At 48.7% G+C, this 11,488-nt stretch overlaps 1 protein-coding gene across 2 annotated transcripts in view; it reads right to left on the reverse strand.

Moving 5' to 3' along the window:
• gfra4a (GDNF family receptor alpha 4a) overlaps positions 1-1,079 on the reverse strand; it is a 232,649-nt gene extending 231,570 nt beyond the window's left edge. Inside the window, exon 1 of one of the 2 annotated variants that reach the window (XM_038793212.1) lies at positions 852-1,079. In XM_038793212.1, coding sequence (XP_038649140.1) covers positions 852-891 — 40 coding nt within the window. In that variant the 5' untranslated portion in view covers positions 892-1,079. The remainder of the gene's footprint in view (positions 1-851) is intronic. The other variant, XM_038793213.1, reaches the window with a different exon arrangement.
• Positions 1,080-11,488: the final 10,409 nt, after the last annotated feature.

An 11,488-nucleotide genomic window follows, 5' to 3' on the forward strand; every position in this document is an offset into this window, starting at 1 on the left:
CTTCATTGAAGCCTACTTGTGAAAAATAAGCGATTTCCATTTTTCATTTCATACTCAAACCTTCACACACATACCCATCCACATTTACATCCTTGAACACGCACATCTTTGAACACACGCACCCCCATCCCCACATACCTGCACATGAATAGATATAATGACACACACACACACACATATCCAGAAAAACAGATCGTGCCTTATCACAAGAAGCACTGAGCAGAGTATTTCCAGCTTTCTTTTAATTTTCAGTCCATTTGTGTGTGTAACGCCGCGAACCCGCTTCATGTCGATGAGAAAGGTCAATATTGATGTGCTGGAAATAATTCTGGTCCCATTCAAACAGCCACAGCCGGCTCCTTCTGTCCCAAACGATTGCGCCTCGGTAAAGTTTTCCGTATCCCTCCCTCAATATGAGGGCAACAAACAAAATAATATTCATATATATTTTCTGAAATGTGGATTTCCAGCGAATTATTATTCAGAAAAGAAACTTTCTCGTCGCCTGAATTAAAAGAAGTTGAAGCTTATATTAAAAGTTGAAGATCATTTTCCTCGAAAGATCTAAATTGTTTGGGATAATTAAAACCCAGCAGCAGCAAAAAAATACCCCTAATCTTCAGAAAACACATTAACCCCCCCCTGTTCGGACATCAAAAGTAACTCGAATGTCCTGGCGATGAGATAGAAGCAGCTTCGTAAATACTAAAGCAGAATTAAATTGCAACTGTTAACATCTGACCCTGGCGAAGAGAGTTCTGCCGAAGATGTGCCTTTCATGTTAAATACACGCTAAACAGTGGCGGACTGTTTATTAACACCTTGTCTATTAAGGATAACTCAGTACTTACCAATAAGTGTCAAGATTAAACAAATCCCCATCAGCAACATTGCGTGTGAGCCGTTTCCCCCTCCGCACACTTCCCCGCCTCACAAGCAGAAATCGATTCAGAAATCACTTGTCCAATCTTGTATAAAAATTATAATCCGCTGGCTTTTGCTGGGACCTTTCTTTGGGATCATTCCTTTTAGGATTCGGTGCAAAATGGGGGGGGGGGGGGGGGAGGTCCGATCAATTGTTGTGTCTTTGGGGGGGGGGGGGTTAAGAGAGAAATGAGACTCTTGTTTAAACCCCCAGTTTTAAACAAAAAAAAAAATCTTCAAACTAGAAAGGCAGGAATCGGTTAGATGAGAATGAGGGTTTGCAGTGTAGCCCCGCCGCTCCGAGCTCGGGAACGTCTTAAATCCGCCGTATTTAGGTAGTAAATCATTGTCCTATTGTTTGTTCCGACCCACTCTGTAAGAGGGGAGTATGAAATATTGGTGCTTCTCGATCACCCTTTAATTCCTCCCCCCCTCTCCCTCTCTCTCTCTCTGAAACATTTACCTTCTGCCGCCTGGCGTCACTGGGAGCCAGTGACCGCTTAAAGCGAGATAGCTTCCACAACCCACCCACCCTCCCCATTTTCACATCCCACCTGCCCCCACCCCAAATCTCTCCCACCAGGAATGGCCAACATGTGTTCCATGCCTGGGATTAACCCCTTCACGCGCTCTCTCCAAATGGCAACACCCCCCCCCCCCCCCACCCCCGATCCACTCCCTCCCCCTTCTGTTAAAAGTTTTCCAAAGATACATTTTATCCCCATGTCGGTGTGGGGGGAGGGGGCTGTTGAGGGAGGGGGGGGGTGGTGGTGTCAGGATTTCCCCCCTCAGGATTTTCTCCCAGTGCGATTTTGGTTTCATGGGGGGGGGGGGGGGGGCACAGACGCGACCTTGCAACCGCCTTCCATTCTCATGTGTGACTCTGGGTATTCCGAGTCGGTGGGCGTCATGAACCCCAGAATGAGACTTGTCCAAAAGTGGAGGCAGATTCAGTCGTGACCTTCAAAATGGGATTGGATAAATATTTGATGAATATGTCGGGGGGGGGGGGGGGGGGGGGGGGGGGGTAGGGGACAGAAGGGCTGCACACAGAACATGAGACGGATTGGATTACTCTTTCAAAGATCTGACAGACACCAGTGTGATGGGCCAAACGGCCGCCCTCTGCACTGTGCGGTGCCCAGTAGGTATCGCAAGCCAAGTCACATCCTGCTCTGAGCTTGGAGCTGAGTTGGTCAAGTCTCCAAATGGCTTTGTAAAGGGTGACGCATACCCATGGCTGGGGCTGGAGGTGGGATCAGAAAGTTGGCACTGTGCAGATGCAACTATCACCCAACCTACAATCTCTACAGGGCAGAAGGAGGCCATTCAGCCCATCGAGTCTGCACCAACCCTCCAAAACTTTACCCAGGCCCTCCCCTGTAACCCCACCGAGCCTGCACATCTTTGGACCTGTGGGAGAAAACTGGAGCACCCGGAGGAAACCCACACAGACATGGGGAGAACACACAAACTCCACACACAGTCACCCAAGGTTGGAATTGAACCCGGACCCCTGGAGATGTGTGGCAGCAGTGCTAACCACTGTGCCACCATGCCACCGGTTAGCTATGCGAATGCAAACCGTGCGTTTGACTGGAAACCTTGGTGTGTGCAAGTGGATCAAACTCCCCACTGGGTTTGAAAACTGATGATATTTTGAAGTGCCAAATTATTACAGTTAGTGTCAAATATTTACACACAAATCAACATTTAAATTAGAGGCTTGTTTTAAACATAGAATTAGAATGCACAGCACATAAATAGGCCACAACAGACACAGAAAATACTGGACAATCTCAGCAGGTCTGACAGCATCTCCGGAGAGAAAAGGGAGCTAATGCTTCGAGTCTGGATGACTCTGTCAAAACTCATAGGCCATTCAGCCCACATGCTCCATGCCTCCCATTCATCCTGACCAATCACCTTACCCTTAAAATCCTCTCTCTCATTTCCTTATGTAAGATTCTTCTTAAATAATTCTCCCCTGACACTGAATTTCTCAGATTTAATTTTAAATAATATTTATCTTGGCAGAAGACTGAAAAACAGTCTCCTCCTCCATCCTGGTCAATGATGCTGCAATTTGGTGGGGAGCAGTGGGGGTGGAGAGTGACCCTTTGACATATTGCTCCTCTAAGCCCCACACTAATGCCACCGAGATAGGGAACTTGGGGATTGTTGACATACCCGGTCACTCGACTGTGCAGTGTTTTCAAACAAGCATGACTTTATACCGAAGAAAATCCATTCATCAGCTTTCCCATGCCACACCATCTGAAAAAATCTTAAAGAGCCTCCCAAAAACCAGTTGTTGAAATTAATCCAACTGTCACGCAGGGAGAGGTGACCTAATTAAAGAATCACTTGGCCTTTCTGACTATAATGGTCCACCTCGATTCTCTTAATGTTCCCAACTGTTCCGCACCCTCCCCCCCTCCCCCCCCCCCCCCCCCCCCACCACCACCACCACCACCACCACCACCATCTGGCCTGGGCTTGCGAAATCCTACCAACTGTCCTAGCTTGAGACAATTCACACCTCTTTAACCTGGGGTTACCCCTATCTCTGGATCTGTAAAGACTGAATTACCTGCAAATGCTCGCATTCTAAGCATTGTCTGGCATCTTTGAATTTGTCTATATATATATATATGTTTTTGGAACATACCTCTTCATTCATCTGAGGAAGGAGCAGTGCTTCGAAAGCTAGTGTTTGAAACAAACATGTTGGACTTTAACCTGGTGTTGTAAGGCTTCTTACTGTGCTCACCCCAGCCCAACGCCGGCATCTCCACATCAATAGGCACTTTGCTCTGTTCAGACTCTCTCCGGGCACTCCCTCACACTTCATACCACCCTCCCTGCTGGAGAAATCCTCCAGTTACCCTGACCCAGATGCCAACTTCAGTGACCACCCCCCCCCCCATTTACTAATGTCCCTATAGTGAAGTAACCCTCCCTCCCCACACACACACACATTTGCCAATGCCCCTATAGTGAAGCCCCCCCCCCACACACAATTTACTAATGGCCCTAGGGTGAAAGAACCCCCCACACACACATTTACCAATGCCCCTATAGTGAAGCCCCCACCCACACACAATTTAAATGCCCCTAGGGTGAAAGAACCCCCCACATACACATTTACCAATGCCCCTATAATGAAGCCCCCACCCACACACAATTTACTAATGCCCCTAGGGTGAAAGAACCCCCCCCCCCCCCCACAGCCACACACACACACACACACACACGCATTTACTAATGCTCCTAGGGTGAAAGAACCCCCCCCCCCCACACACACATTTCCTAATGCCCCTGTAGTGAAGGAAATCCCCCCCCCCCCCACCATACACACAAACATTTACTAATACCCTCTACAGTGAAAGAAATCTTCCGCCTTTACATGGTCTGGCCAGCACTCTGGTCGACGCTTAATTGCTCTCTGAATTGGCTGCTCTGTGATGCCCTCCATAGTCTAATTGCGGAAACTCTGCCCCAGCCAAAGTTATCACCTCCAGGCGAAGAGGGTGGGAAGGTGGTGTGGGAGGGTGGGGTGGGGGGCGGAAAGGGGGGGGGGGGGGTGAGTTTTGCGAAAATGAAGATAAGTAGCACTGAGTTCCTGCAGCAGGGGCGTCAGAAGATGGATAACTAGACCAATTCACCATACACAGCCGCTAAACTGCATATGTTATTGACGCAGGCGCCCGGGCGGGTCTGCAAAGTTCCCTCCAGCCAGTGCTGCTGAGGTAAAACATGGTAACAAGTCTTTCAACACCTAAAACATACTTTCTGAGCTCTCTGGCATCTCTTGACTGACGTTGAGACCAGGCTGTGTGTGTGTGTGTGCGCAGTGCCACTTTCTACAGGGGGGGCGCTCTTGTCAGCGCTCTGCACAAAGTCATTGCATTCGTCATGTTTCTGAAAGTTGCTGCCCGCAAGTCGAGCATCATTTCCCCCTTTTCTCTAAAGGTCTCATGTCAAACTGATATTCTTTTGGCGAAAGGAACGAGTCGCAGCGATCCTTTGGCATTCTGTATCAGGGAAGTGGGTAGAAATGGTCTGTGAATAGACTGGCTGTCCATCACCTCATTCATTCTCCCACGTACATGGAGCCCGCAACACTGTGCGTGTGTGTGTGTGTGTGGGGGGGGGGGGGGGGGGGGTTTGAGAGGAAATGGACAAGAAGGGCTGTTTACTAAGGGAGGTTCGTCACTCATGGGTTTTATTTGTTTTATAAATTTTAGTGTACCCAGTTCATTTTTTTAAAAATAAGGGGCAATTTAGCGTGGCCAATCCACCTACCCAGCACATCTTTTGGGTTGTGGGGGTGAAACCCTCGCAGACACCTGGAGAATGTGCAAATTGCAGACGGACAGTGACCCAGAGACGGGATTGAACGTGGGACCTTGGCGCAGTGATGCAGTAGTGCTAACCACTATGCCATTGTACTGCCAACTGATCGGTTTTGTCTAAGGAATACCTTAAATTGAAATGAAGCTGCCAGCTTGAAGAAAGCAGTGAAAAGGTCTGTTCTGGGAGGCCGGTACGGGAATTGAACCCGCCCTGCTGGCCTTGTTCTGCATTGCAAGCCAGCTGTTTAGCCCACTGTGCTGGCCCTGGGATCAGCTCCCACCTCCCTATTCTGGAAGTGAGGGATAGGTCTCCTTTGTAAGCATGGTTGGGTGGGGCTGATTAAGTGAATTATTTTTGTAGGAGCTAAGTTATTCTGATCTGCATGGGCGGTGGGAGCTGATTCAGTTGGAGGAGCTTTCAAAAGTGACTTGGAAAGATTCTTGGAAAGCAAAGGGGAGTGGGACTAATTGGATGCCAAAGAGCCTGCACAAGCAGCACGATGGCCTGATTGGCCTCATTCTGTGCTGTGTCAAAGTGCAATGTACTTTGCTTCTTTGGGTTCTCAACGTGAGAAACAGATGACAGAACGATCATCCTGAGTTCTGAGGTGATAATTCAATCGATGGATTACGATGAGAAGGAGCTCTAGGATATAGAATGAAAGAGAAAATGCTGGAAAATCTCAGCAAGTCTGGCAGCATCTGTAGGGAGAGAAAAGAGCTAACGTTTCGAGTCTGATGACTCTTTGTCAATCCAACCTGAAATGAACGGGCAAGAATGTAGTCGTAGTGTTATTGCAGCCTCTATTCCCAGAATAGAGGGGCACCTAAAAAAGGGAGGAGCCAAGATGCTCCAACATCTGTAAACAGAAGACAAGTCGTGAACATTGTCGGTTCTGCAGAGGACATTTCAATTGAGTGAAGTTCTCAGAAATATCGGCGGACAAACTAACGTGCATGTGAAGTGGTCACAAGCTTTTCAGCTGAAAAGTAAGTGGCCAATCTCCAAATCAAACATTTAACATACAAACAAACAAACATACGTGCAGGTTCCATCAGAAAGGACAGCGCTTCTCTTAAGCGGTTCCTCTTTTTACATCATCTGGACACCTCACTTCTCTTCATTCTCTGCGAACAGGGTCGCAAAGGGGATGCCGTGTCGGGAGTCAGACATCAAGCCATCCTCTTCTCCTGGATCCCATATCCTTGTATGGATCAGGCATGCAATCTTTGCATTGTGTGAACGGGGGTCACTCTCTTCATTGCGGACAAGTCGCCAAGAATTGTCCCTGTGCCAAATCGTGGGGTCTAAAATTGAAGGAGCGTTGTCGGGGTCGTCAGTGTTGGGTGGTGGGTGTAGGTGTGGGTCCGGATTTTTAATGTAGGTGATCTCCATGGGGTCACTGGGGTCGGGGTCATAGTCGCTGAAGTGGGGGCTGTAGGGTGGAGTGCTGTGGCTGCCCTCAGTCTCACAGTCACTGTCTCTGCTGTGGCAGCTTGTGGGCGTTCCGGGGCATGGTCTGAAGTCAGTGGGCGGAGTCGAGGTCGAGTCCGATGAGGAACTGGTCTGTGAGGGGGAGGGTGGAAATGTGTCTCTTGTGGGCGGAGCGAGGTGTTCTGCTGCATCCAGCAGGACATGGTGCGTGTGGTTTGACTGTGTTCCATAAGCCTTTAGCTGGTTAATATGAAACCACGCAGTCTTACCGTTTGGGTATTTTATTCTGTAAACTGAGGGGCTGATTTTGTCTGAAATTGAGTACGGGCCGGAAAATTTTGGAGCCAAAAACGTGCTGGGGTTATACACAGATAACATAACCTGTTGCCCAACCTGAAATTCTGTGGGGTGTACATTCTTGTTGAAACAGGCCCTGCTCTGTTTCCGTCTTTTTCCCAATGTTACTGGGGCTGCTAACTGTGCAGACCTTACAGTCTCAACTAATTCTTTGACTGCTTTCTCGTGTGTGAGGGCCGTCACTTCTGGGCTGGTCATGTCGAGTCCTAAAAGGAATTCTGATCCTTTCATAGGGCATCCGGTCATGAGTGTGTGTGGGGTGAAACCTGTGGATGATGAAACCGTATTCCTTTTTTAAAAAATTTTAGAGTACCCAATTATTTTTTCCAATTAAGGGGCAATTTAGAATGGCCAATCTATCTATCCTGCACATCTTTGGGTTGTGGGGGTGAAACCCACGTGGACACGGGGAGAATGTGCAAACTCCACACGGACAGTGACCCAGGGCTGGGATTCGAACCCGGGTCCTCAGCGCCGTAGGCAGCAATGCTAACCACTGTGCCACCGTGCTGCCCTATGAAACCGTATTCCTAATGAACATTAGAGCGAATGGGAGCACTGAATCCCAAGTCGAATTGTTCTCCTGTACCATCTTCCTAAGGGTCGATTTTAGGGTCCGATTCATGCGTTCTACTATCCCGCTTGACTGGGGGTGATACGCAATGTGAAAATTCTGTTTTATTCCGAATATGGTCAGGACGTTCTTCATGACCCGTCCTGTAAAGTGAGATCCCTGATCTGACTCTATACTTCTGGGGAGACCCCATCTCATAAAGATGTGGTGGGTCAGGATCTTTGCAGATGTCTTAGCTGTGTTGGTGCATGAAGGGAAAGCCTCTACCTATTTGGTAAAGGTATCTATGACCACCAGAACATATTTATAGCCATTCCTGCAAGGGGGCAATGGACCTATAAAATCGATCTGGAGGTTTGTCCAGGGGCCATTAACGGGGCGAGTGTGGCTGAGTTGTGCCTTCTTTGAATACCTCTCCTGGTTATTCTGCGCTCAAATTAAACAATTCTCAATATAGTGGGTTACATCTTGTCGTAAGTTGGGCCACCAATAGAGTTGTCTAAGGTGTGTTGTGGTAGGGTCGATCCCTTGGTGTCCATGACTATCATGGAATAAGGCAATCATTTGATTCCTGTCCTGTTCAGGAACCACATACAATTTATCTTTTATGATCACACCCTCATGTGTGGTCAAAGCGTGTTTGAATCTATTGTACTGGGCCACAAAGTTTCCTTTAAAAATCTCCCGGAGATTTTCGTCCTGCTTCTGTGCCTGTACTAAATCTTTAATTTCTGTTTGTGAGACCTGAACTGCAGTCACAGGGGCGCTAGCTGGTGCGCTAGCTGGGGGTGTCCAAAAGTGACCTCGCCTGGAACCTGCTTTGGCCAGTGCATCAGCTTTTACATTTCCAGGGGGGGGATGACATATGGTGACGTCTAACTTTGATGATGCCATACGTCCTATCCTTTGCCTTCTCTAGGATATGGTGGAGTAATGGGGCTGATGGAAGGGGTTTCCCGTCTGCGGAGACAAAACCTAATTTTCAATGGGGCACACGTGTCTGTGTGCTGGGGGCTCTGGCTTGAATTCCCTATCTTCCTGGGGGGGCGTCTTGGCAATGAAGGGTCCTGTGTTGTGTAGGGGTGCTACAATTTCGCATTCATGGGGTTGTCCTGGGTATTGGAGGTTGTCCGCTAAAAATGTGTGTGTTTTGGTCTGTTTAACTGTTATGTCCCGTCTTTGTAACAGTAGTGTCCACCTAGCTGCTCTTATCTGGCTCACTGAACCGTCCTTCAGTCGACCGTCTAAAAGTAACTGTGTGGGGGTGTGCTCGGTCAAAATGGTGATGGGATTGAGTCCGGTTATGTACGAGAAGTACTGAACTGCCCAAAATACTGCTAGTAGGTGCCTCTCGCAGGCTGAAAATCCTTGTTCTACGGGGTCTAAAAGTCGTGAGGCATAAGCCACTGGTCGTAGCTGCTCGTGCCGTTCCTGAAGGAGCACGGCCGAGAGGGTCAGATCTGTGCTAGCTACCTCTATTGCATAAGGGGAAAGTTGGTCTGGAACTTGTAGCGCGGGTGCTGCGCTAAGGACCTTTTTTAACTCTTCCGCAGCCTCTGTATGCTGCGGAAGCCATTCCCAAGGTGCTCCTTTCTTAAGGAGGTCTGAGAGTGGGGCTGCCTGTGTCGCAAAACCATCGATATGGTTCCGACAGTACCCAACCAGTCCTAAAAATGACCGGAGGGCTGAAACATTCTGGGGAAGGGGCAATTTGACAATCGATTCAATTCTTTTGAACTCGATCGCGCGTTTGCCGTGCGTGATGACTGTACCCAAATACATCACTTGATTCTCTAATATTTGGGCCTTTCTGGGGTTAACTTTACATCCAATCTCTTGTAAAATTTCCAGGAGCTCGGCCAGAAGCGTGATGTGCTCTGCCTTGGTGTCTGTCTGCAGTAATAGGTCGTCCACATACTGTACCAGACATTCGGGTCGGGAAGATTTTGCTAATCCATTTGCCAGCTGTCGGTGGAAAATGGAGGGTGAATTGTGGAATCCTTGTGGGAGGCATGTCCACGTATACTGCTGTCCTTTAAATGTGAAGGCAAATTTGTACTGGCACGCTTTTGCCAATGAGATTGACCAGAAGCCATTGCTAATGTCCAATACCGTGAAATATTTGGAGCGGAGTCCCTGCTTGAGCATGGTCTCGGGACTTGTTGCTACCGTGGGGGCTACTGCTGGGGTTACTTTGTTGAGTTCCCGATAATCAATGGTCAGACGCCATGATCTGTCGGGCTTCCTCACTGGCCAAATAGGTGCATTATTAGTTGAGGCTACTGTCCTAAGTACACCCTGCTCTAATAAGCTCTCTATAACTTTTCCAATTTCTCCCTCTGCTTCTAGGGGAAATCGGTACTGTCTCTGTGGTCTCGGGTCATGTCCAGTAACTTGAACTTGTCCAGTCATTCTGCCGCAGACGTGCCGGTGACTGGCAAATGCTGTCCTGTGTCTGTTCAAAACTGCCCTAACCTGTTTGTCCGTGCTAAGCGTGGTTGGGTCAAAACAATAGTCGCCTACTGCGCTAATCCTGTTTGTAGACTCTCCTACTGTGAGAGTTGCGGGTGCTCTGTCAGATTTTGCCATTCTCCAGACACACTGATTGACTGGATTGAACGACAGGCTGTGGGCATTCATAAAATCAATACCCAGTATGTGTTCTGCTGTGCGGGGCAGATTAAATAAAACAACGGGGTGTCTGGTGGAGATGTTCCCTAGCTGAATTGATACGGGGGCTGTAATGTGTCCCTGCTGCGAGTGTCCTGTAAATCCGCTGAGTGTAATTGTGGATGTGGTTGGCCACGTGTCTGCCTGTGCTGTAATGGTGGAATTAATTGTTGTGCGGGACCCTCCTGTGTCCCAAAGTAATTCTATGGGCTTCCCTCTAATGTTTGCTGTGACCACCGGCCTTCCAGATCGGTCCCAGAGGGTGTCACAGACCCAAGTGGGGAGCCCGAACACCGTCAGTCCGTTCCGTCCACATTGGTCTGTCCTGACTGCGTCTCTATACTGTGGATAGGCTTAGCTTTGTTCCTGTTCAGAGTGCCTGTCTGCTGGCCTCTCTGAGATCTCTGTGGGCCATTGCATTCCCTTGCAAAATGCCCTAACTGTCCGCAGTTGTAACATTCCTGCGACTTCTGTGGGGGGCTGTTCTTTCCTTCATTTACCCATGTGGTGTTTTGGTGCGCTCTTACTGCCTGTATATCTGCTGCAGCCTGAGCTTCTTCTGGGGTCTTTACTTTAACCTTGCCTTGGACGGATTGTTCCCAAGCGCGGGACAATCTTTTCAAAACCCATTTTTAATAATGGGCCTCTTCTGAGGGGTCATAACTACTGCAGACATTCTGTCCTGCATCTGTGGTGTGGGAGATTATGGTGCGGGTCCATTTAACCATATTGTTGTGGGTTAAATGTGCTCGGTCTAAATCGCCAAAAACGGCAGTGAAAGGAATCCACAGCCTTCCTGCGAATGCTGTGGGATGCTCTGTCCTCTTCTGCCTACACTTATTTAGGCCTTTGACTGGGTCTCCTCTATTGTACCCTATCGCGTCTAAAATAGATGTATACATCTCCTCTAGTGTGCCTCCTCCAAGGTTCTGTGGGCCGGGGAGGGCTGCAACTAGTGATGCGTCTAAACTCAACACTGTGAGCTTCACTTGCTCTCGCTCATCCAGGCCGTACATGGTAGCCTGTTGCTTAACTTTTGCGAAAAATTGGTGGGGGTCTGCAGTGGGGAGGAACGGGGTGATTTTCTCACACGCGCCCCTGAGTTGTGTTACAGTTAAGGGGGTGGTGTAGGTGATGTCGGGTGCGCCTTCTGTGGTTGCCTTTCTTTGG

Source organism: Scyliorhinus canicula, chromosome 3 (genome assembly GCF_902713615.1).
Source record: "Scyliorhinus canicula chromosome 3, sScyCan1.1, whole genome shotgun sequence".
NCBI classification, from domain to species: Eukaryota; Metazoa; Chordata; class Chondrichthyes; order Carcharhiniformes; family Scyliorhinidae; genus Scyliorhinus; species Scyliorhinus canicula.